Source organism: Triturus cristatus, chromosome 5_2 (genome assembly GCF_964204655.1).
Source record: "Triturus cristatus chromosome 5_2, aTriCri1.1, whole genome shotgun sequence".
NCBI lineage: Eukaryota > Metazoa > Chordata > Amphibia > Caudata > Salamandridae > Triturus > Triturus cristatus.
In genome coordinates this window covers 229,409,678-229,437,096 of record NC_140588.1, presented here as the reverse complement: position 1 = coordinate 229,437,096, position 27,419 = coordinate 229,409,678, and the positions used below count along the sequence as shown (strand labels likewise).

The 27,419-nt window shown below is 39.4% G+C and overlaps 1 protein-coding gene across 1 annotated transcript in view; it reads left to right on the top strand.

Moving 5' to 3' along the window:
• Positions 1–27,419, top strand: part of LOC146822828 (cytidine monophosphate-N-acetylneuraminic acid hydroxylase-like) — a 682,085-nt gene that overhangs the window by 226,576 nt on the left and 428,090 nt on the right. Inside the window, exon 3 of the mRNA XM_085607021.1 lies at positions 17,138–17,229. Coding sequence (XP_085463147.1) covers positions 17,138–17,229 — 92 coding nt within the window. The remainder of the gene's footprint in view (positions 1–17,137; positions 17,230–27,419) is intronic.

The following is a 27,419-nucleotide window of genomic DNA, read 5'->3' as shown; positions in this document are numbered from 1 at the left end:
CAGAGTCTCAAAAAACTGACTCTGTCTTTTCCATATTAAAAAACTCCCTTGGCAAAATAAGTCTTGAAGATAAAAAATTGTCTAATATAATAAAAGGAGAAAACAGAAATGGAGTAAACGAAAAATGGATCGTGACAGCCTTACATGGTAATAAAGAACATTGACATGCTTCATCACAGGCAGTATTACAAGAACAGAATATGGACACTCCTATAATAAAGATCTGCTCATGGAACATAAACGGAATTTGTAAAAAACTAATAGATGCCCAAATACAAACATTATCAAATTCTAATCATGTAGTACTATTGCAGGAAACATGGGCAATGGACCCATTTATGTTAAAACAGTATAAAGGATATTTTGAACCTGCAATCAAATATCAAAAATGTGGTCGTCCTTGTGGGGGCCTAGCAATATTCGTACTGATTGATTTAAAAGCAAAACATGAGCGATTACTGACGAATAATTCTAATCTTCTTGCGGTAAAGCTACAATATATATCTAGCAAAAGTAGGATACAAAAACCCCTAATTCTAATCAACATATATATACCGACTAAACAGACCTCCAGGAAAGAAATGTGTGTTGCTCTTAATAAATTAGTTCTGGAGCAAATCTTGGAAGAGCCCTTGGCTGATTATATCGTAACAGGTGATTTCAATATGAACTTGTTAATACCTTTCCTACGGGATGACTTTGTTAAGTCCCAAAACCAACAATGGAAAATCCCTGAACCAACAATGGAACCTAGAACAACTAACAAACAAAATAGAATCGGGAGGAATTTTTTTTTAATGGACATCGAAGCGCTGGGAATAAGAATATTAAACGGAAGATTCCCAACGGACAGTCCACCTGCATGCTCATTTCATTCATATAATGGTAATTCACGCATTGATTATACAATGACATCATTGTGTACCTTCAACAAAGTGATTTCCTACCGCTTGACTAAAGTCCCGGATAGCGACCATAGCCAACAAATTATTGAGATAAAACTGTCCTGTCCAAAAACTCAAAAGTATTTGATAATGCATGGTCAGACTTGTACCATCAATTATAGGAAACTTATATGGAAACCAAATAATGCGGATGAAATTAAGGAAAAAGCGCAAAGTCTAGTTAAAGACTGTTTCAAAGAAACAACGATGAGAACAGTAATTGAGCAATGGGAAAAATTCACACAGAAAATAGTGAGTTATAATGAAAACACATCATGTGTACAAAGAAAACAAGCGACCCAGACTGTAACAAGAGAATCTAACATCTATCTCCCGTATACTGTGAAAAAAATTAGACGCACGCGTAATAGACTTAGGAAACAGTTAATCAAGTTTCCGCTTAAAGAGGAAATACGGGTTCTATTAAAAAATTGCAATTACCACCTGAGGAAACTAATTTGGAACGAAAAAAATAAAGCCAGACAAGAACTGTGGACAAAAATCTTTCACGCAAGTACCCTAACAAATTCAAGCGAGTTCTGGAGATTGATTAATGGTCTAGCTAGACCAAATAAATCTGCTGTGGTATCTGCCTTATCCGAAGATGAATGGGTTAGGTTTGTCATAAAACATCTAAACCCAGAAACTTCAGCAAATATTCAATGTAACAAACAGGAAAAGAAGAAAAAAACTGACCTGGAATGCGATTTTGACATTTATATAACCAAATCTCAAGTGGCCAAGCTGATAAATAAACAGAAGGATGGGGCCCCCGGTCCCAACGGTATTCCGTTTGCACTGTACAAGGAAGCACCAGATTTTTGGTCTGTCTACCTAACTGATGTTTTTAATGAAGTGGTTCAGAGTGGATTAATCCCGAAATCGTGGAGAGGCTCACTAATAACACCTATCTTTAAGAAAGGGAATTGGCAATTGCCGGAAAACTATCGTCTAATTACCCTTCAAGATACGGATGCAAAACTGTTTGCTGGGATTCTATTATCGATTTTAACAGATTGGGCAAAGGAGAAGCAGGTACTGCCCCCGAAACAAACCAGCTTCATTTAAGGTCTTGGAACATCTACAAATATACTAATATTATCTGTATTAATTGATAAGGCAATTTTAACAAAACAACCCTTATATTTTTGTTTCGTGGACTTTAAATCTGCTTTTGATTGTGTTGACACTTAAAAAACAAGGAATTCCTGATACATTGTTAAAAATGATTAAGCTCCTGCACTCTAATACTTGGGTCAGGGTGAGGATTGGTGACAGACGCACGCTAACTAACGAAATTCCAACATCTAGCGGTCTTAAACAAGTGTGCGTCTTGGCCCCCTTACTTTTTAATTTATTTTTAGCTGATCTCCCTACGGCTTTGAATGAAATCAATGTACATCCTCCAAAGTTAGCAGATAAACAGATATCCAACTTGTTGTATGCGGATGATGTTATCCTCTTAAGTTATACCAAAATTGGAATGCAACGATTAATCGACTTTTTTAAGTATTCAAAGGCAAATGGTATTGTAATAAATGAAGTAATGGTTATTACAAAAAAGATGCAACTTAAACATAAACACAAATGGTTTTTGAAAGACAATGAATTGAAACAAGTTGTTTTCTATAAATACCTTGGTGTTATTTTTAAGGATAATAGAAACTTCCTACCACAAAAACTGGATAGCACAAGGAAAGCAAATACCCTTGTTGCGGCATTTAGGACTATTCAGAAAGTCATAGGTGATTTGTCTTATCGCCCTTATTTGAAAATAATCGCTGCAAAACTACTCCCTACTTTAACGTATGGTAGCGAGGCAATTAATGGGAAAAATGCAGAGATCATTAATAGTGCGGTGGCTAAAACTTACAGAATCTTATTCACCTTGCCAAAGAATGCCTCACAAGCTCAGGTGAGGTTGGAGTTCGGGCTAAATAATCAGCTATATGCAAGGAAAGGGCAAGCACTTAAAGTATGGAATAGAATAAAAAATGATCAAGATAACCAAACGTCTCGTTTATTGTGGCAGGAAGTAAAAAATAACAGATATTTACATGTCTGGTTCTATCTAAATACAGCGATAGAAGAATTTGGTATAACACCGATTTGGAACACCACAATCGCACAGGACAGCTTAAAAAAAACAATTAATAAACTCACCAAGCATCTCTCCTTGATAAAGGATAAAGATATGTTTGTAAAAAGAAATCATGCATGGCTAATCATAAATGGATTTAAGGGAAAAAAGGTGCAAGAATATCTGGAAACATCATGGTCTAAGAAAAACAAACATATCTGTATCAACGCTAGATTTGGTTGTTTGCCAGGATTATGCCACTTACTACCATGGAAGAGAACAGAAGAAGACAAACTATGCAGGCTCTGTAAATCTGGACAAGAAAACATTATACATTTACTATGTCTTTACCCGGTTTTGGAATATGAAAGAAAATGTACCCTTAAGAGACTGTTTAATATACGTGGAGTAAGGACATGTAGGCAAGCCCTGATAGCATGTTTAAATTCTGAAGATTTATTAATGAATTCAGCATTTGTGAAATTTTTATGTGCAGTAGGGAAAAAGTTGGAGGTTTTTACCTGATTTACTAATGGATTGAGCTAACATGTATGATATATAATCAAGTTTTTGGATATAATTTTAAATGATTGATTGTTTTATAATTTTTAACTTTGATGACATTTTAGCTATTTTTTGTAAGATTTTAATTAATCAAACAAATAAATTAACTTGAAACTTGAAAAACCCATGGTTTTGAGTTGAATTTCAGTTTCTACCCGCATGGAAAAAAGGTTTTCGTTAGAAAAATGACCAAGTCTATTTTCAGATTGGGCCCAAATTCGTTTTTGAACATCCCTGCTTCCAGGCCCTAGAGGAGCCAATCTAATTTGTGTATCTGACCTGTGCTCCATCCCTGCTGGCCTCAAATTGCACCTAGGTGTCTTCCCCGACCATTGATTGCTATCAGAGCTTTGCTCTTCTTGGTGCTTTTTCCACTTACATCTTTAAAAAGACATATCTCTGGTTCCCCTGCTGTTGTTTTAGTGCCTTTTTGCTTTTTTTGCATTTTTCTCTATTTTTATAATTTGGGGAAAGATTTGTAGTGTGTTGGGTTTTCGTCTTTTTAACTGTTTTGGTACTTCTAAATACTTAACATATTTTCATTAAGTTAAGCGTGTCTACTCTGTGCCATAGCTACGAGTGGTTGGCCACAGGTTTAAATTATTGAAACCTTTGACTGGACCTAACAGGATAGTGACTTTATTATTTCTGGTGGACCCCAATCCATCCCAACTATCAAATGACTTTCTCACAACTATCATCTTTCAACTATGTATTTCCCTAAAAAATGTATGTCATGGAAGCCGACTTGTCTGGAGCAATCCCATGCACTTACTATTCTTTAAGACAGCAAATTGAGCAATTGTAAATAAGTCACTTTTACTCTCTCTAATAGTACCTAGAAGCAATTCAGTTCTGCAGAGTGCACTTTACAATGACGGTAAACATGAATGGAGCTGTAGCCCAGAAGCCTGAAGTACAATGGTGAGGCAGCAGTCTGCATGAAATTAGTTTCTCCATTGTCACTCAGGGCTAGTCTTATTTAACTGAATGGCAATGGAGAAACACAACAGCCCCTGTGAGCCTACAGCATGCAGCTTATTTCTCATTCCATGGTACTGCCAGAAGTCTTCCTCCATCAGTGTGAAATTAGAAGTGCACGGCTCATCGCTGAGTGATTCCCACTGTAGGGAGACACTGAGCTGTTGATGCCGAGCAGCATTATTGCAGCCCTTAGCGGCAGCCTGAAAGTTCATACAGTTGAATAGGCCCATTTTTACATATGTTTCAAAAATTTGCCAGCTCCTGGCACAGGTTTGGAAAAAATGTGTCAGGGTGCAAAATGCTTGCATGACCGACTCTTTTTTAACTCTTCGGTAAACTCTGCTTAGAAGGTTTAATAATTGACTTTTTTAGGGTTTTGCACACTTAGCCACTAAATACCATACGCAGTTGGGTTTTGAAATTACCATCCCCATGTGTAATTTTTTTTTACAGATATTGGGGCTGATTATGACTATGGTGAAGCAATGGTGGCGGAGGGCGCCCCGGCGGTCTGACTGCCCTATTACAAGTTTGGTGGTCAGACCGCCAAAAGACCACTGCTACCACCAGGGCTCCATGATCCCTGGTGGTATTGCAGCGGTCTGAGGCACACAATATGCATGGAGGTGCAGCTGCAGCACCGCCATGCATATTATGAGTTTCCTCACCACCAAAGTTTTCATGGCAGTGAGCCCGCCATGTAGCGGTGAGGAAACTAAGGGGGCCTTCAGGGCCCCCTGTTGCCTTAAGGCCAGGAGATCAATGCCCGTGGGGCACATGTCATGCCCTCCCTATGCATGCACCCCCAGTTTCTGCATGGCATGGACTTAACAGTCCATGCCATGCACAAATGCTCTATGATGGTTCCGCTGTGCTGCCTTTCTATGGCTCACATATGAGCCATTGAAAGGCACTCCCATGAGCCAGCCGCTGCAGGACCGCCCGACCTGTATTCCACTCAGAATATGGCAGACGGTCTCAAAACAAGTTTGGCCGTGTAGCAGCAGGGCACTGGCGTGGCGGCCAGCTGCCACACCAGCAAACTCGTAATCAGGCCCTCATTACGGATCGCATGAATACTATTTTGACCACACCATCAACAAACCAGCCCAACTGACCTTAACTGAGAGATGCAGTAGCAAGCACCATAATCACATATACTCCTATTATTGATAAAATGTGTGATCACCAGTTGCAACAAATATGTGCAGATGTGTGTCAGCAGGCAGAGGGTTACACTTTACTGTATGTCATGAGGTAGGAGATGCTGATTGACCTACGGAAGTAGTCATCTGATGACATTAGGCAGGGTTGATATATGTACTGCCACCATTGTACCTAACATATCCTGCGTTCCATCAAATTCCTCACTTTTATACTCCCACTCAACTCCACCACACCACTCGCGATCACTACACTGCTCACTGAGACCTAAGCAACAATTCCACCTTATACTGCTAATCACTATAACACTCACCTCAACAGCACCCCACCACTTGTCAACATCACCACAATGCACTACATCACTGCACCAGTCACCTCTGCCGTGTAACTTCAGTGCTCATTCTAGAACACACTTCTCATCACCACCACACTTAAAAGGAAATCACAGTCTATGAATGTTAGTAATATCAGGTAAGGTAAGACTCCTAAATAATGTTTAACACATTTTTCAAGTTGGATGTATTTGTCCATCAGAAAATGTCACTGTGTAGTTTACTTATCTATACAATACAGAAAAACAGTAAATATTTGTTTGACCAATATTGAGTATATAATTCAACAAATAGAACATTACAAAGTTGAACATTTTTTTAAGAGTCCTCATAGCAGTTATTTTGTTGTAATTAAAACAGCTAGGAGCACAGGTTTGGAAAAAACTCTGACTCAAGTTTTAAATAGATTTCTGTTACCTATGGCAACTAATTAAAGCAAAAATGCCGCATACCCTTTTATCTCTCGATTCTTAAATAACTAGCTGGCTTCTTTTGCCGGTTTGGGGCGTATCATGATGGACTGCTCTGGCTCAGTGCAGAGCTGGGCGCCTGTTTTTATACACCTGCAGTGTATACAGTGAATTAATTTAACCAGGTATTTGTCTGATTTTCAGGCTCAAACAGTGAACAGGGTTCCCTGGAGAACGGTCCTGGTAAATCAATTCACTTTTCAAACTGCAGGCGCATAAAAACAAGTGCCAGGCTCTGCGCTGAACCGGTGCAGCCCATCGTGATAAGGCCCAAGATGCCTTTCAGGCAGTAGCATAGCATCAGTATTCAGCACCTTCATTAATTCCTTTTCAAACAATCTGAGTAGAAAAGCTGCATTGGAATATATCAAGTTTAAACAGCACCACCAACAATAGCCCCCTAATTTTATACCGAGTTCCCACCCAGCCTTCTCTTTCAAGAGGCAGTTTCCACCCAAATTAGCTTTTCTGTTAAAATATAAAGATTTGGCAAACAAGATATGACTCTTTAAAACATAGGCTGGGGCAAAAACCAAACTCTCGTTTAACAGCCAATATAGAAGTTGCCGGGATAAGGAATGCATCATTCCTGTACATTGTCCTTTCCAGGCATCAATGAAAGTGCATGGTTGTCCTCACCACATATCTGTATCCAAGTAGCTGGAGGAAGAACCTTGCAGGTTTTCATAGCAGGGAGCACAGAATGATCCCCAAATCTCAAATCAGAATTCTTAAGGGCCTTAATATAGCCTTATAGCCCGCTACCCAGGGCTATACCAGTTGTTAAAAGCCCTGAATCCGAGTTATAGGAGGCCCAAGTTGCGGGTGAGTGCCTGTAACGAGGGAGAGAGCCTTTAACAACCGGTATAGCCCAACGCCAAAGGGCTATAAGGCTATTAGAACATTTCACCTACTGAGAGTAGAATGTTCTAAATTAAAAAGAGAGAAACAAAAAGACAAACATTGGAATGTTGGAGCCGAAGGCTTATACCAGCCTTTATAAGCCAGGGCTGCTCCTTTGTCTTCAATAGAGCTCTCAACAGTTCCAATATTCTAATTGTTAATCTGGAGCAGGATAAGCTTTTTAAATGCTTATTTGAAGATCCAACTTCAATCATAAGATAGCCCAAGTATTTGAAGGGTTTGACTTTTTTGGATTCCTTTTCCTAATACAACCATTTATCATTTTCCAATCAAACTTCCTTTCTAAAAACCCTGATTTTTGTCTTGGAAATCTTAGCTGTATAACAGCTACTCACTGCATACTCTCTACCTATGTTGCAAATTAAAGCCTGAAGGATTCATTTTAAAGAAAGACAAAACATAGGGATATATAGAGGCCCTATCGTATGTCAAATCCACACTAGGGGCAACAGTTCCCCTCTGATTAAGACAGGTAAGGAAGGGACTCAAAAAGGGACTAAGAGGCGCTGGAGCGCCGACCCTCTCCCCATTGCAATTAACTACGTGTACGTGTCGAACCCCCCCGTGTATGTTCCCCCCTGTGTATGTACACCCTTGTACGTGTCGAACCCCCCGTGTATGTACACCCGTGTACGTGTCGAACCCCCCGTGTATGTACACCCGTGTACGTGTCGAACCCCCCCGTGTATGTACACCCGTGTACGTTTGAGTCGTACCCCCACCCGTGTATGTACGGTGCGTTCACTGATAGAATATCGATTCCCAAAATATCCCCATACACAAATATTGATGCAAAAATATCGATGTCAAAATATCGACATCCTATATTTAAAATTGTAAGTATAAAAATATTAAAACAAAAAAATTGATGTAAAAAATATAAATGTACAAAATATCGATTTTTTTATTTAAATAAAAATGAATGTTAAATATATTAAGTATTAAAATTCCCTTAACATTTTTTATTTAGACTGAATAATTTTAACAAATGTAATAAAATAAATGTAATTTAAAAAATATTTACACATACATATAAAGTGTAATATATATTTATATATATATTTCCTTTAAAACAATTAATAAACTATTCATTTTATAATTTTATAAATATATAAAAATTTACAAATAAATATATTTACATACACTTATAACATAAAATCTCATAAAAAACATTATATTATGAATTAAAACATTAAAATATTTAATAGTTTTCAAAATTAAAGTTTGCACTCCATTGAGTGCAACAGTAGGGAAAGTATTGGATAGCGGAGGGGTAAAAATGATTATTCCCACTCCAGTGAGTGCAACACTAGGAACAGTGTTGGATAGCAGAGAGGTAAAACTTAAGGGCTCATTACGATGGTGGGCAGCCATCAATCCGTCCGCCATCGTTGCGGTGCTGGGACCGCCCATCAGACGTGCGGCGGTCTCACCACTGCAATTAGGATGTGCCCGCCATACTGGCGGGTGCATCCAGGGCATTTAACATTGCGGACGGTGCTGCTGGCTGCAGCACCGTACGCAATGCTAAAATGCCATGCTATGCATTTCCTAGCACTACGTGGCAGGCACCACGCGGTGCATTCCAAGCAGTGCAGGGAAATGCCATGGTACCCCCCCACAGTGCACCCCCCAACACAGAGGGGGCCCACAACAGGCCCCCGAATCCAGACTCTGCCTGTGTTTTTGTGGTGTGATGATCGCCGCGAAAAGACAGACGGAAAGGGATTTCCCTACGGCCGTGCCGCAATGCTGGCCTGTGTTTTGGTTCCGTAAGGCGGGCGTCAAAGGACTGTCTATAATATGTCAATGAGATTGGGCAGACCTGACTTATACAACTTTCCCGAAAAATTGGTGAGGGGAGATGTTAAGTGGGTTAAAGAAACATATTTGCGAATAGCCATTATGGCCAGAGAAGAGAGAGAGCTGGTAAAACCGACCGTAAGGGCACACCAATTGCTGAAGACTACAGTGACCATGGAACCATACTTAGATTTGGTCACGAATCCAAACCACCGATTTCTACTGGTTAGATTTAGATTAAATCAATTCCACTTTTTTTGTGTAAAATCGCCAGGCTGGAAGAGAGTGGAAGACCTAGGCGCCTGCACGTGTGATTATTCAGGTCAGGACACCATGCACTTTATTTTCTTCTGCAAACACCTTACTGGTATCAGGAAGCGTTTTATCTTGCCAATCTTAGTTAATAAGGGCTTTGTGCAAGCCAAGCCAGCATTCCTGTACCTGCAGTTATTGTTGAATATGTGGGAAATTTTTAATGTTTCTAGTTTTCTCTCTGCGGCTGTAAAAATTTTAAGGAAAATTAGCAAAACCTGAATTGCCTAAATGTTTTAGGAAAAATATAATGAATTGATTTTGTTGCTGTGGCTTTTGCTATGCTTTTAATGTTTTTATATGTTAATCAAGGTTTTAAATTTTTATTGACATACATGTCTTTTTTTTAGTATGCTTTTATGGTTTGTTTATAAACCGAATAAAGTAAATTTGATGATGATGACTGGCTTGCGGAACCGTGGCAGATGGACTTTCCGTCGGCCCGGGACAGATTGGGATTCCCACCGCCATCCTAATTCGGCAGTGGAAATATTCTGTGTGATGGTGGAAGGACGGTGGTGGCGGTCCTTCCGCCATCCTAATGACCTCCTTAATATTCTTACTCCAGTAAGTACAATAGTAAAGAAAATGTTGGAAAGCGGAGGGTTAAAAATTATTTTTCCCTCTCCAGTGAGTGCAACAGTAGGGAAAGTGTTGGATAGTGGAGGGTTACAACTTAATATTCCCACTCCAATGGGTGCAATGTTGGATAGCGGAGGGGTAAAAATTACTATTCCCAATCCAGTGAGTGCAACAGTAGGGAAAGTGTTGGATAGCGGATGGGTAAAACTTAATATTGCCACTGCAGTGAGTGCAACAGTAGGGAAAAAGTTGGACAGTGGAGGGGTAAAACGAACTATTCCCACTCCAGTGGGTGCAACAGTTGGGAAAGTGTTCGATAGCGGATGGGTAGAAATTACTATTCCCACTCCAGTGGGTGCAACAGTGGGGAAAGTGTTGGATTCCGGAGAGGTAAAAACTTACTATTTCCACTCCAGTGAGTGCAACAGTAGGAAAAGTGTTGGATAGCGGAGGGGTAAAAATTACCATTCCCACTTCAGTGGGTTCAACAGTAGGAAAAGTTTTGGATAGCAGAGGGGTAAAAATTACTATTCCCACTCCAGGTGAGTGCAACAGTAGGGAAAGTGTTGGATAGCGGAGGGGTAAAAATACTATTCCCACTCCAGTGAGTGCAACAGTAAGAAAAGTGTTGGATAGTGGAGGAGTAAAAATTACTATTCCCACTCCAGTTTGTGCAACAGTAGAGAAAGTGTTGGATAGCGGAGGGGTAAAAATTAATATTTCCACGGGAGTCAGTTTAAAATTAAAAACAAACAAATCAATAATGACAACACAAAAGATTTTTTTTAAAAAAAAACATATATTAAGGTTTTAAATATTAGAAAAGATAGAAACAGATTAGAATGTTAAAAATATCTAACAAATACCTAGAAAGATTATTTTAAAAATTCAAAAATATTTAAAAATCAAAAACTCTTTTTAATAGAAATTTGTTATAAACAAAAACATTATTTCTTGCCCTATAACACCACACAGTTCACAAACTTTTTTTACCTCCATAATTAACATAATTAATTATCAATGAAACATATATTATTCATTTAAAACAATTTAAAACAAATACAAATTAATTTACTCCTCCAACGTTACCCCTACACAAACAAAACACACACACAAAATAACAATAAACACTTACCATAAATATTTATCAATTGATAAATTAATATTAATAATCAACTAATTATTAATTGATTAAACATACATTACTTTCTACCACAATAAACACCACAACCCACACCTAAAAATCATTACACAATTTCCATAAGTAATTTTACATTAATAAATTAATATCAATTAACAGCAACTTCCCACCCTTTATCACTATAAACCCTACAACTTACATGCAAATTTAATTAATTAATTAGCATTAATTAACAAACAATTATTAATTATTTATAAATATATTACTTTCCACCCTATTTTCCTATAAGCCCCAACACCCAATCCTAAAAAAATTACACAATTAACACAATTAACATAATTAATTACAAATTAATTAATTATTAATAATTAACAACCAATTAATAAATATTTAGGGCCTGATTCCGATCCCAACTCAAAGTCCTCTGTAAGGCTCGGATCCGGAGGGCTTTCTGGACGAAACGTGCACCGAGCGTCCGAGCGAGCGAGTACGATGCGTCCTTAAGCATACGGACTCGATTAGGTCGGACTTCCATTGAAGTCAATGGGAGCCTGTGTACAGACGCGTACACAGGCTCACATTGCAGAAAATAGGTGGGTGGGGAAAATCATACACCCTGTGGCGGGCACCCCATGGTGCCCACCACACAGTGCATGCTTGGATCGGGCGGACGCATGGGCAACGTCCCCATGACCGATTCGGAGGGCCCTGGGTGAAGGGGGGTCTGTTAAGGCCCCCCGAAGTACACTTCCCAGAGCTTTTTCAAGTCGGAGGCTCCGACTCAATCCAACTGATCGACGCGTGCATCGAACTTGGTCGCTCGGAAATCGGATCCATTACGTTGCACGAGTCGACCATGTTGTAGTCGTCGGGAGGGCTTCGCAGATGGGTACAAGTTGCTCGGGCGCGAGGCGATATTCACATCGTACAGGCTCGCACGTACAGCGGTACGTGTCATTCAAAAACCAGGGCTACGAATCGGACTCGCTCGCTTCGATCCCGTTCGGAGCCCTTCCGAGCGAGATCGGAATCGGGCCTTTAATAATAAAATAACTCCCACAATTAACACTATAAAATATAAATTAAATAAATATGAATAAATAAAAAATATTAATACATTCATTACAATTAAATTACTTCCCAACCTATTGCCCTATAAACCCACAACCCGCTCCTAAAAAAATTACTCAATTAACATCATTGCCAATTAATTAATTAATTAATAATAATAAACAGCCAATTAATTATTAATTAATAATAATTGAATTCCCACAATTAACACTATAAAATCTAAATTAAATAAATACTAATACAAAATAAATTATAAATAATATATTATAATTAATTTACTTCCCACCCTATTCTCCTATAAACCCACAACCTGCTACAGAACTTTAAAACGCAAAATTTAATTAAGATAAAATTAATAACTACTAAAAATGTAACACATAAATTAAAAAACAAAACAAATTCTTATACAAAAAACAGATCACATACTTTTAAAATACATACTAAAATACATAACACTAATTAAAACATCGATATTTTAAACAACTATTTTTTTAAAACGATATTAACAACTTCGATGTTTCCAAAAACTATATTTCTTACCTGCAAGTCGATATTCTTGACCACGATATTCTTCCTGTCCATATTTCTGTATCACGATATTGAAAACTCTATATTTGTGTATGTCGACATTTTAAACTCGATATTCTGTCTTTTCACCGGATTTTTTAAAAACTAAGTACATAAAAAACAGTGCTACCAGTAAGCATTTGTAAAAATATAAAAGCCAGACGCACCTGCCTAAAATTAGACTTTTTCAGGATCGGAACTAAGAAGGTCTTTCTTGGTAAGTCATAAAAACTACAGAACATAAAAAAATGGACCGTGTCCTATGGGGATTTTCCATCACAAACACAGGGCAACAAACTCTGGCCCTTGCACTGCCCCCTTGGATGGGTGAGAAGGAGATGAAAGAGGTCAAACCGAAACCTGGTTAGTAAAAAACGATCATATGATTTCACAAAACCTAGTAGGTACGGTTCTACTGGATGTGTAGTTCTTAACATGATAAAACGATGTACACTGGGCTTCTGTAACTCCTTATCTTCCCGGGCAATTGACTGCTGTTTAAAAAAGGCCTCCTTAATGTTAATCAGATCTTTCTTGTTGATCTGTTCAGGAGTAGTAAAAAGGTCTCCTCTCCCATGCTTATAAGACTCTCATTGATATACATGAGCCGCTGTACTCGGGACACATGATCAAGAGCCAGACAGTCCCTTAAAATCAATTTATTTAATGATGTCCCCTTGCCGGCCCAGGTTGTTAACTATAGTGACACCGGGCAGTAGGCTATCAGGTCAGTAATATAAGTCAGATCAAGCTCCTCATGGACAGAGAAAGTGGGAGTCCCCTGGGGACAGATAAAAGCAGTCTCAAGAAATTATTTTCAGCAATTTGTAGAACATCAGGAATATTGTTACCCCTAATTTTACTGCCATACAGCAGTTTAGAGATACACTTGGCTTTATAGAACTGTAATAAGGCCCCCAACGGCCTTTTTCCCAATCTAGAAGCAAAGTTGAAGATTGCTGCAGTCTCCCAGGTAAGATAATTCTTCTTGCGAGTTAGTTGGGGCCCCCAGTTCAATTTGGCGTCCAGCAGGACCCCAGGTAGGAAAAAACACTCATCCTTGGGACCGGGTTGTACCCTACCTTGAAGATAAAGGGCCTACTTGAACGGGCACTGACTTGCATGACATAGGACTTAGAGTTGTTGACCAACAAGTCCTGATCCCCCATAATTTGGGCAAAATAATTTATTAACGTTTGCAGACCCAGCTCAGTCCTGGCAAACAAGACGGCGTTATCTGCATATAGCAGAACTGGAAGGCCACGCCGCCGCCACACCTGGGGATAATCCACTTTCGTCTCCAAAAGCACATTCTCTAAGTTGTTTATGTAAACATTAAATAACAAAAGGGGCCATAATGCAGCAATGGCGGACCTGTCCCTGGATAGGGAACAAGCGCGTGGCCTTGAGATCACCAGAGTATCTAACCGTCACCTTCGTTTCTCGATGGAGATTTTGTAGATAAAACCAATGTCCCTGTCCACCCCCAGGGATAACGGGGTCTGCCACAGCTTACATCTGTTCATACAATCAAACGCGGAGGAGAGGTCCATGAAGGGCAGGTAAATGGTGCCAGGGCAAGCAACTGTGTATTTATTCAGGATCAGGACTAGATTCAAACATTGGTTTATCATTGAACACCCAGGGATGGAGCCATATTGGGCTTCTGATAAGATGTTGTTCTCTGTAGCCCAGTTGGATAGCCTGTCCAGTAAGATCCATACCCACCACTTTGACCACGGAGTCTAACAGGGAGATAGGCCTGTAACAGTGCATACTATCTCTGTTCCCCTTTTAAAAACTAAAACAATGGTGGAGGTGGCCCATTAAGCCGGGGGACAAGACCTAACTGCCACGTTAATGACTGAGGTGAGCACTAGGGCCCACAATTCCTAGTTGGAAATGAAAGGTCGGGAGGGATTCCATCTGGTCCCGGGGCCTTGTTACGCGTCAACCTGACTATTCCCAACCTGACTTCACCCTCAGAGACTGTCAGGGCTGATTTGTCTGCTCCCGCTTCGCAGGATGCACACTGCACCAGTGGACCACAAAACGTTTTCCTCAAAGTGGCTAACCCATTTATTCTCTATGATATGGGCATCAAGGGCATGTGCTGTATTCACAGCCAAAAAAGGACTATTAACAATGCTCCAAAACTTGGTGCTGCTCTTGATGGTACTGGCCTCCATGAGCTTGCTCCAAGCTTTCTCCTTCAATGCCTCCTTTTGCCTGTCTAGGGCTTCTTTGTACTGCTTTCTACAGAATCTTACTAGCTATCTCTAGGGGTAGCGCGTAGTACTTCCTTGAAATTCCTAGCCGCATGTGAGCAGGCGGAATCAAACCATCTTGAGGCCCTGTCTAGGTGCCTTTTGGAAGCGGGAGCCATAAGTAGGTTTGCAATAGTGCAGGAAATAGTTACAAAGGCATTGACAGTGATCACTTGTGACTCCAGCTGCGCGGCAAAGCATGTCTGTATCTCTTGTTGACATTTGGCTGAGAGAATCTTGTGAAAGGAGTTAGGAATGATCTGGTCCCATTTAAGGCTTTTACCCCCGTCAGTAGACTGCAAAAGGCACTCCCTTCCGCCCCACTTCTTCAGACCCACTAAAGGCTAACTGGCTTTAAAACATAGCGGGTTGTGATCGTTATGGGCATTCGCTTTGATGGAAAATTCAGATCTTAAATAGTAAAAGGGGGTGGAGACAAAAATAAAATCTAAAAAGGAGTCGCTACCATTTCCCTTGAAGGTGGGGGTAATATAAGTCTGGCAGGATCCAATTTGCCCATCGCAGATAAGAAATCAAATTCGCACAATAGGGCATTTAAGTTATCACCTTGGCCGCTATGTTAGTCAAAGAAGTGCCCAACCGAGATATGTTACAAACCTCAGGTGAGGATGATGTAGCATTATAAAAATTCATAAGCAATAATATACAACATCCACTGGAAAGTAACAAGGCCTGCAAACATGGGTTATCCGTGGTAAGTTCAACAATACTACATTTTAATTTTAGAGAAGCGTAAACAAACAAGCCCCCTTAGATTGACCAGCCCTCGAGGGGGTAGCAGGTAAAATGAAGTCTCATACCCCTCCAAAAAATAGGAGTTTTCAGTGACCCCGTCTCCTGCAAACATATGGGTCCATGAACTTGCTTGCCAAACCGGCTATGTTCCATGAGATAAGATTACAGTAATTAAAATCCATTTAATTACTTTCAGGGATGCATTGGGCCGGCTTGTGAACGGGATCGGGCTACAATGTGGGAGCCGTTGAGTCCACAGGCGCTGACTCATTTCTAATGCTTTTGCCCCAGGGGGGGCCAAAGCATTAGAAACTTGGACGGAAAAAGTCACCTATTGAATACCACTGAGTCGTAAACTGACACGAAAGTGTCATTTTACCTTTGAGAACCAGGCCCAAGAGATTACACCTTTTCTGTATTGCAGAGAATATTGTTTGCCCATCTTTCCATAGGTCAGGTCATTATAAATGTGAAAAATTTAAAGCGATGTGACCCATTATTTCCTTCATGCGAAATAACCACATTCATATTTGTTCACCCTTAAACTGGAATAGGTAAATAAAATCTTATTATGAGTACATCGGTGGTGGAGGAAGGTAGTCTTAACACTGAAGCTCAGAAAACACAACAATACTGGGGTTTCATTTAATCCAGAGGTGCTGCAATAATGCGTATTGTCGCATTGGAAGCTCCCGTGTACTAATAATGAGGTCCATAGATTCCAGTACAATTAATTTACAAACCATGCACACGTCACCCCTTTCATTTTTTTTTAAAATACACTGTTACTATATTAAACATAACTCAGTACTTGTTTCTTCACGTACATTTTAATAAACTGATCATTAACTGTGCTTTAAAAGTTGCATCTGCAGGCAATGTGTTATGAATTTTTGTTGTAATGTTGCTCCTTCATAAAACAACATTCCCTATGTTTACCATGCATCTGCAAATTGTTGGGACCTCTGATTGTATTTTAATGTCGTTTGCTCAGGTGGGAGCTAACACTTATGATGATTTCTGTATATGTACACATATGATATGCATTAACCTTCGTTTTCAGTAGTAATATACATATTTGAGGAATAATCTGTTATTTTAAGGGATTAATAACTTTTGCTGGCACTGTACATATCTCTGGACACACAATAACCAAGTGGCTTCAATGTTTTACAGGTCCGTACGCTGTACCAAGCATAACTGGAGGCTGGATGTTAGCACCATGAAATACATCAACCCACCAGAGAGCTTCTGCCAGGATGAGCTAGGTATTGTACTCTTCATGTATGAGACTTGCAGCCTGATGTTGAGTTTGGTGGTGATGGACTTTTGGAGAAGGAGTTAGATCCGTATGAAATTCACTCCCCCTTGAAGCTACTTATAACCAGGACCACTGGAATTATATGGTTTTCCAGCTGCAGAGTTTTACGCACATTTGTGCATTTGTCGCATTGGCCACATAATCCATAATCTGCTGCGTAATCTGCAGATTTGATCAGAAAGAAAATTGTTTTGCTAACTCATATCAAAAGTGACAAATGTTGCTGCACAGCGGAAGACCCTTCACAAAGGTTGACATGTCACCTTTCTGTTTCGTATTGTTCAGTGAAGGAAGCCAAGAAAACATTTACTTATTTTACGTATTTTACTTATGGTTAAATATATATATATATATATATATATTGCATACAGCGTCTCCGTGGAGACAGATCCACTTGCACTCACGCACGAAGTTTGTACAACTTAATAATTATAAAGCTGCGATTTATTCAGCATTCCAGTAGTCCTCTACGCGTTTCAATCTTTACAAAGATCTTGTTCACGAGGTTAATACATCAAACTATGCCATATTTCTTTCTCTTATTTAAAGCTTTGCGTGGTGAGTTTCTGACATGACTTCCTGTAAAGCATTCTGGTTGCTGTAGTTCTTTAAAATAAATCGTTATTTATAATCAAATATTCTGAAAACCAAATATGTGCAAAACCTTTGTGACAATCATAATTGTACTTGTTGTTCTCAAATGCAATTCCTCAATTTCTACAGAATCTATGTACTATTTACAAATCTATTTACATAATTATCATTTCATTCTTTTTATAATGACCATCTCCTCATGACTACCATTTCTCGTGTTGAGTTGTGGCACACGGCAGAACCAACCTGGTCATTAATATCGCCACATATTATTCCTTGTTTTACTATTCACACCCTCCAGTGGGTATTGATTCTACTAATTCTTGCCCTTCAGTGGGCGAATTATGTGACTATACTCTAATTCTTTCACTACTCATTATTAACAATTTTGTTGTTACTTAGCTCCTCTGAGTTTTTTTCATTTTATCTTCCTCTCTGATGCATTTGAATTATCGACAAAATATATAACTGTGCAAATTCTACCAGTGATAAAAATAAAAAACAATAAACAAAAACATTGAATTAATAAATCCCACCACCCTAACAATTTCTAAAAAAATATTCAAGAATTTCTAAAAGTTAAAAATTAAGCAATTTGTTCCTAAAGTCCAATAAGTTTGGGTATTCTATTTACAAGTGTGAGTACAATTCCTCATCTTGATTCAGTCCTTTGGGAGTCAGAGTACGAAAGTTGAGAATGTGTCTCGATTCTTTCTGTCTAAGAATCTTTACTCTGTCTCCTCCTCTTATGTGTTTAGCTACTGCTTCCACGGCATAAAAAGTCCGATCTTTCCAGTTTCCCCCATGTTCTTTTTCCATGTGCTTCACGACTGCGTTGCTCCTATCGTTGTTAATTGTGGCTCGCACATTCTCCAAAATGCATTTTTTAAGTTCACATATGGTGCTGCCCACATATTTTAATAGGCAGGGACATTCGATGATGTAGATTACATATTGCCTTTTACAGTTTATTAGCTGTTGGATTTTCCAAGTTCGTTTGTTGGCCATTTGAATTTCTTCAGTGTTCCTTGCAATTGTGTAAACTTTACAGTTGGTGCCTTTATAAAAATCTTGCGGTTTCAACCAGGTCTCCTGCTTTTTTTTAGGTAGAAAGTGACTGTGGGTCAGCTAATCTTTTAGGTTCATTGTTCTCCGATATGTGATATTGGGACAGTCTCCTATTATTCCAGAAACCGTTGGATCTAAATGCAATATATGCCAATTTTTACGCGTGATTTTTGTAATTTGTTTATTTTCAGTGGAATGAGTAGTGATTAGACGTATCTTTTGTTCATTTTTTCTTCTTTTGTTGTTTGGGTGATTTTGTCTTTTAATAGATCAATTCTTGATACTTTCTTTGTTCTTTCTAAGGATGATGCAACAATTTTCGAATTGTATTTCCTTGTTTTAAATCTTTCAACTGCTAGTTGACAATTCAGTTTCAATTCCTCTTCCTGTGAGCAGATTCGTTTCATTCTGAGGAATTCCCCATTAGGGATATTCTTAATCAAACTTGGTTGGTGGACACTTTCAGCATGAAGGATAGCATTTGTTGCTGTGCTTTTGCGGTGCAATGTAGTTTGAACTTTGTTGTTTTCGATATAGATCTCAGTATCCAGAAATACAACACGTTCGTTACTGATATTATATGTGAATTTCAAGCTTGTTTCTGTATTGTTCAAGATTTTAAAATACTCTTGAAATTCCTCTTTGGTTCCATCCCTTATTATCAGTAAGTCGTCTATATATCGTAGCCACATTATGGTCTTATTTACATGATGTTCATTTTCAAATGTCATGCCACCACCCCATGGTGAGACAGGCATAGCTAGGGCTAAATGAAAAGCCCATCGCGGTCCCTTTCACTAGGTGAAATGTTTCTTGCCCAAACATGAATGTATTGTGTTCCAGACATATAGTAATCATCTCTTGCAGCATTCTGTTATGGTCTGCAAATTGAATATTTCTTACCTGCAAAAAATATTCACAAGCTCTCAATCCGATATAATTTCTTATGTTTGTATATAGTGATATCACGTCCATAGTGACCAATTTGTATGTGTCTAGCCACTGGATTTCCTGTATATGTCTTAGTAAGTCTCCAGTGTCCTGTAAGTATGATGTTAATCTCTTTACATAGGGTAGCAGGTACACATCCAGATAGTATGCCATACTCTCAAGTAATGCTCCTTTTGCCAAAATTATCGGTCTACCTGGTGGTCGTGTTGGATGTTAATACATTTTGGGGAGAAAATAGATTGTTGCCATCCTGGGGTGATCTATTGTCAGATACTTCACTTCATCTTCATTCAAGAGGTTATTCTTCATCCATAGTGTTAATTTGGCATTGAGTTCTTGTTTCCACCTCATGATTGGATTTTCTTTCAGTTTTTCATAATACTCCCTATTTCTCAATTGGGAGTATGCATCCCTCATGTATGCATCTTTCTCTATGATGACGACGTTGCCGCCCTTATCCGCTCTTTTTATTTCAATTGTGTCATCTTTTCTCAGGTTTTTCAATGCTTCTCTTTCCTTAGATGTAAGGTTGTCTTTTCTTTTATCATAATTAAGTTAATAAAGGTCTTTTATAATGGACTGATGGAATATGTCAACTTTATTGTGGATAGAATTTGGATCGAGTCTTTTTGCCACTTGTTCCTGCTCCTAGTTGTGGGCAGTATACATTTAGTTCTCTTGTTTCGAAATTAGGATCCTCATCTTTGGGTTTTCAGTAAAGATTTTTGCTAATTTTATCTTTCTAACAAATTTATAAAGATCTATACGTATTTGTGATAAATCAATATTGTTAGTTGGGCAGAAATTGAGGCCTCGTTTCAATACTATTACTTCCATTTCTGCCTCATGCTCCGTGTCAATGTTCCCACTCATTTTGTGTTTGTTGTTTTGCTTCCCTCTTCTCATGGGTTTGATCTTGCATATCCTCGTCCTCTTCCTCTTCCGCGATTGGCACTTGGTGTTGTTCCTATATTCTTTTCCCCAGTTTTTCTGCTGAAGAGCCAATCGCATTTCTCCTAAAAAAGAGCATTTCGGGCATACCTCACCTTGTTCTACCTCTCCTTCACTTGCGTCTGTAGAAGTGAGCGATGGCAAACTCCCTGTTGTACCTGTTGCCAGATTTAATTTTTCTTGTTGTTTGAATTGATCGAATTTTCTTGCGTATGTAAAAATGCGACCATTTAAGTAATCTTCCTTGTCGCATTGGAACTTCAATTGCTTTCTTGCTTTCACAGTTTCTTCGTGTTTTTCAACATAGTGTTCTAAATCTTCCTTAAATTTGGTTTGTTCTGAATTTAGTTCCACTGTGGCTAGTTCTTTCTCCAACTCTTTCAATTGTAGTGTCGTTTTTTCTAAGGGTATTTCAATGTGTTTTATCAATATTTGTAGCCATTTTGGGACCAACCGGCATTCACTAGGTTGAATTGCAACAATGTAACAATAATCAGTGCTCGCTAACCCTTTCAAGTTTCTGGCGCCCAGCGCTCCCCTCCAGTCTCGCCTTTCACGATCTGCTCGATCCGGTGTTCCACGAGTTCACTCAATCCTTGGGTCTATTTTCGCCAGCGTTCACCTGTGTCGATAATTCACATCCTTCCAAAGTCGGCCCACATTTCGACATCCAGGCGCTCTTGGCGGTGCATTCGCGGTACGGCAGAGCTAAGCCATTGTTTCACACACGTTATAGTTAGGAATTAGCATTTAAAAAACCATGCAAATTCACTTAAAAACCATAGGTTTCACACATGTTATAGTTAGCTGGACATTTCCCTCGTAAAAAACCATTGAAATTCCCCCGTTATAGTTAGCGCAGGCAACTATAACTCACACGACCGCAATCCTCTGCTGATGACGTCAGATATTACATCACTGATTACATATGTGTCTTTCTGAAAAATAAATATTTGTAATATATGTATAGCTAAAGATTAATGGAAGAAGACATGGGTAAATAGGTATCTAAATACAGTGATGTAATATCTGATGTCATCAGCAGAGGATTGCGGTCGCGTGAGTTATAGTTGCCTGCGCTAACTATAACGGGGGAATTTCAATGGTTTTTTACGAGGGAAATGTCCAGCTAACTATAACATGTGTGAAACCTATGGTTTTTTAAGTGAATTTGCAAGGTTTTTAATTGCTAATTCCTAACTATACCGTGTGTGAAACCTATGGTTTTTTAAGTGAATATATATATATATATATATATATAAATGTATATATGTATATATATATATACACACATATATACTTACATACATATATTCCACACGTAGCAGGATGCAGAGAAAAGCAGATCCACAAGCCCACTCGATCAGGTTTAAGGGTTTTATTGTTCTTTGATGTATATACATGCCTGAATAAATGGATTTTAGCAGCTTCTCTGGAGTCCCGTGGTGTTCTTCAACTAGAAACCTTGAGGAGATTGGTGCTTATGTTTAGGGGTGCTGCCACGAACGCCCCATGGAACACCCACCCCACAAGGAGTCCCGTGCGCTTTGGTGGCAATCTTTGGAGACACTGCAGAGCTCTGCGGTAACGTCAGGACACGCCGCTTGCCCGTAATTTTGCCTGGCCGCGATTAGTGGACTACGACTACGTGGGAGAGGTGCTGTTAACTTTGGCAACACACTTGGGCTCTATTTGGGAGTTCTGGCGGCGGAGTGAGGGACACGCTAAGCTGCTTAACCGCCCTACCGTAAGAACTTGGTGAGCATTGAGTTGACAGAAGCAGGGCCCACCCACTTGGGAAAGTACTTACGTTCAGGTGTGCCTGCTTCGCGAGAATCCACTTTTGTTTTTTTTGCTTCCACAGTGCTGTAGTCACCTGTGCTGCCTTGTCCAATCATGGCAAGGTACTTGCCTTTAAAAGGAGAGCGGGAGAACTATTGGTGTTCAAATCCAGGCAGCATTTGAAAAAGTTTTTTAATAAAACGAAACGCGTCATGCACTAATGCCTGAATAAATGGATTTTAGCAGCTTCTCTGGAGTCCCGTGGTGTTCTTCTCCTTGAAACCTTGAGGAGATTGGTGCTTATGTTTAGGGGTGCTGCCACGAACGCCCCATGGAACTCCCACCCCACAAGGAGTCCTGCGCGCTTTGGTGGCAATCTTTGGAGACACTGCAGAGCTCTGCGGTAACGTCAGGACACGCCACTTGCCCGTAATTTTGCCTGGCCACGATTGGTGGACTAAGACTATGTGGGAAAGGTGCTGTTAACTTTGGCAACACACTTGGGCTCTATTTGGGAGTTCTGGCGGCGGAGTGAGGGACACGCTAAGCTGCTTAACTGCCCTACCGTAAGAACTTGGAGAGCATTGAGTTGACAGAAGCAGGCACCGCCCACTTGGGAAAGTACTTACGTTCAGGTGTGCCTGCTTCGCGAGAATCCACTTTTGGTTTTTTTGCTTCCACAGTGCTGTAGTCACCTGTGCTGCCTTGTCCAATCATGGCAAGGTACTTGCCTTTAAAAGGAGAGCGGGAGAACTATTGGTGTTCGAATCCAGCCAGCATTTGAAAAAGTTTTTTAATAAAACGAAACGCGTCATGCACTAATGCCTGAATAAATGGATTTTAGCAGCTTCTCTGGAGTCCCGTGGTGTTCTTCTCCTTGAAACCTTGAGGAGATTGGTGCTTATGTTTAGGGGTGCTGCCACAAACGCCCCATGGAACACCCACCCCACAAGGAGTCCTGCGCGCTTTGGTGGCAATCTTTGGAGACACTGCAGAGCTCTGCGGTAACGTCAGGACACGCCACTTGCCCGTAATTTTGCCTGGCCACGATTGGTGGACTATGACTACGTGGGAGAGGTGCTGTTAACTTTGGCAACACACTTGGGCTCTATTTGGGAGTTCTGGCGGCGGAGTGAGGGACACGTTAAGCTGCTTAACCGCCCTACCGTAAGAACTTGGTGAGCATTGAGTTGACAGAAGCAGGCACCGCCCACTTGGGAAAGTACTTAAGTTCAGGTGTGCCTGCTTCGCGAGAATCCACTTTTGTTTTTTTTGCTTCCACAGTGCTGTAGTCACCTGTGCTGCCTTGTCCAATCATGGCAAGGTACTTGCCTTTAAAAGGAGAGCGGGAGAACTATTGGTGTTCGAATCCAGGCAGCATTTGAAAACGTTTTTTAATAAAACGAAACGCGTCATGCACTAATGCTTGAATAAATGGATTTTAGCAGCTTCTCTGGAGTCCCGTGGTGTTCTTCTCCTTGAAACCTTGAGGAGATTGGTGCTTATATATATATATATTCACTGAAAAAACCATAGGTTTCACACATGTTATAGTTAGCGGAAATTTTACTGATAAAAAACCAATGAAATTCCCCCGTTATAGTTAGTGCAGGCAACTATAACTCACGCGACCGCAATCCTCTGCTGATGCTAATACTGTATTTAGACACTTATTTGCCCATGTCTTCTTCCATACATTTTTAGCTATACATATATTACAAATATTTTTTTTTCATAAAGACACATATGTCATCAGCAGAAGATTGCGGTCGCGTGAGTTATAGTTGCCTGCACTAACTATAACGGGGGAATTTCATTGGTTTTTTTATCAGTAAAATTTCCGCTAACTATAACATGTGTGAAACCTATGGTTTTTTCAGTGAATTTGCAAGGTTTTTTAAATGCTAATTCCTAACTATAACGTGTGTGAAACCTATGGTTTTTCAGTGAATTTGTACGGTTTTTTAAATGCTAAGTTACTTTACGCCATTCGTGGCGTGCGCGCCCACTTAACGCAGTTCGTTCCGTGCGCGCACGGTGCGCTTCGCGCACCGTGCGCGCACAGTGAGCACGCGGTGCGCTTCGCGCACCGCGTGCCCACTTTACGCAGTTAGTGCCGTGCACGCACGGTGGGCACGAGGTGCGATGACAAAGCAAGAAAGCACGTCAACAAATCTGTACTTACTTGTAGGTACCACTAAAAAATCATTTCATAAACACAACGGCTCTTTTTAGAGCCCCCTAATATCTAAACACTTAAATCTGATTTTCATTTTTTTTTTTTTTTTTTTTCTACCGTACGCTTACCGTAAGCTTACCGTACGCGTACCCCGTGATTTTTTTTAAAATCAATAAATGTTTTCTTTGTACTTTACAGTCCTTCTTTGACCCCCTCACAAATGTAAGGGGGTCTGTAACTCTCCTCATTGCCCCCTTTCCTTGTTTTCACTCTTTTTTTTCAGAGTGAAATACACAAAATGGCGGCCGCCGCTTCCTGGTTTCGGCCGATTCGAATGTTTACTAAGATCTAAGAGCCAATCAGAATCGCGCTCGCGCACGCCACCGTACGCTTACCGTAAGCGTACCGTAAGCGTACCGTAAGCGGGCTCAGATATATATATTGATTTAAAGGCTATTTTCTCAGAATCTACTGAACAGATTTACACCAAACCTACAAAAGGCACTTCCTTGACCTAGGGACTACCTCTCTGCCAAATTTTGAGTAATTCTGTTCAGCCGTTCGGGCTGTAGCTCGTTCTAAAGGTCCTATGGAAAAATGCATGGGAAAAACGCGTTTTGGGACCCCCCTTTTATCTCAGCCCCCGCTTGACGGATCCCCCCGAGACTTTCAGGGTAGGAGCGGAGCATAGCGCCCCACCTATTTTGAGAAATTCGCAAGGATTCGTCGACCGGCGCCAAAGTTATTCAAAATAGAATGTTGAGGTTTTCCTATGGAAACGTGGTCCTAACTATAACTACCTACTGGCGACCGCCAGTAGGTAATATATATATTCACTGAAAAAACCATAGGTTTCAGAGACGTTATAGTTAGAAATTAGCATTTAAAAAACCTTAGAAATTCGCAGAAAAAAACATAGGTCAGTGACATCACTGATGACATCACTGATGACATCTCAGATTACATCACTGATGACATCACTGATGACATCATCCAGTAAATGTGGTTTAGTTTGAAATTTAAATATGTATTATATATATATATGCCAATCTGTATTGAAGATTGAGTGGATATATAACTGTCTGGATGGAGGATTTAGTAGCTGTCTGACTGTCTGTTTAAGTGAGTAATTAAGTGTCTCACTTAATATATGGATTAGTAACACAACTATGTGAATGTGTGCATCACTGTCTCTGTTGTTGTATTACATGCTGCATCAGTTGGTCACTAACTACATGAGTGTGTATATTAGATATTGATCAGTTGGGTGAGTATTTGTATGGGACACTGAGTTTGTGTGTGGTTGGATGGTGTGTGTGTAACTCTATGCATAGATGTGTGAATGGTTGATTGACTAGGTGTATAGGTTTAAGAGTGCATGTGGAAACAGTTGTTTGGGTGACTGAGTATATTTATTTGTGTGATGGTGAGCGAATATATGTTTTAGTTGTACATCTTCAACAAAGTAAAAAAATAAAAGGCATTGTATGTGAGTGTTGGTGTATATAAATAAGTATATGTAAGAGTCAGTGATTGTGAGAGTAACTATATGAATGAGTGTATTATTGTAATGGTGATTTTTTAACATAGTAACTATGAGTTACTATATGTTTGAATAAATGAGATGTTATTGGATAATTGTGTAAGTGAGTAAATGTAAGTGTGATTAATTTTTTTCATGAGTGAGTAGGATGACTGCATAACCGACTAAGATGACTGCTGATGTGTCAATGTCTATATATGTGTATAAGTGCATTTGATAGTTTTCTATTAATTAGTGACTGCATGTATCAATGATTCTGTTGTTGAATGGGTAGTTGTGTGTGTAGACTTAGGAGTCAGTGAGTGGGTATGTAGTAACTGGTATTGGTGTGTCAATGGTTTCAAATATGGTACTCTGTATTTTACAGGGAGTGATGAAAGGTTATACCAGTGTATGATGAGGTGTATCAGATTGTCACGTTGATGATGTCATCAGTGATGTCATCAGTGATGTCATTTGAGATGTCATTAGTGATGTCACTGACCATGTCATGAATGATGCAATATGTGTCATCATCAGCAGTGCATTGCGGGCGCGCGAGTTATAGTTAGCAGAACTAACTATAACGGAGGAATTTCTATGGTTTTGTACGAGTGAAATGGCCAGCTAATTATAACACCCCTGAAACCTATGTTTTTTTCTGTGAATTTCTAAGGTTTTTTAAATGCTAATTTCTAACTATAACGTCTCTGAAACCTAGGGTTTTTTCAGTGAATTTCAAAGCTTTTTTAAATGCTAATTTTTAAGTGTGATAGTAGTTATACCTATTTTTTTGTGCTGATTTTCCACAGTTTTTTAACTGTTTATTTATAAATATTGTATTCATTAAATAACATTATATATTTTTCAGAAAATTGCAAAAAAAAAAAAAAAATTGAAAACAATTCATACTGAAATATTGATAAATGTTTTTGTTTTCATTTTTTATTTTCTTATATTGATATTATTTTCTTTAAAAAAAATCTATTTTTTTTTCGGAGTCGCGCACCCAAAGCATACTCATCACGGTGGGTGCGCGGATTCTAGCCACCATTTTAGAAAAGTCGTGAAGGATCCGCGTACAGTGTGC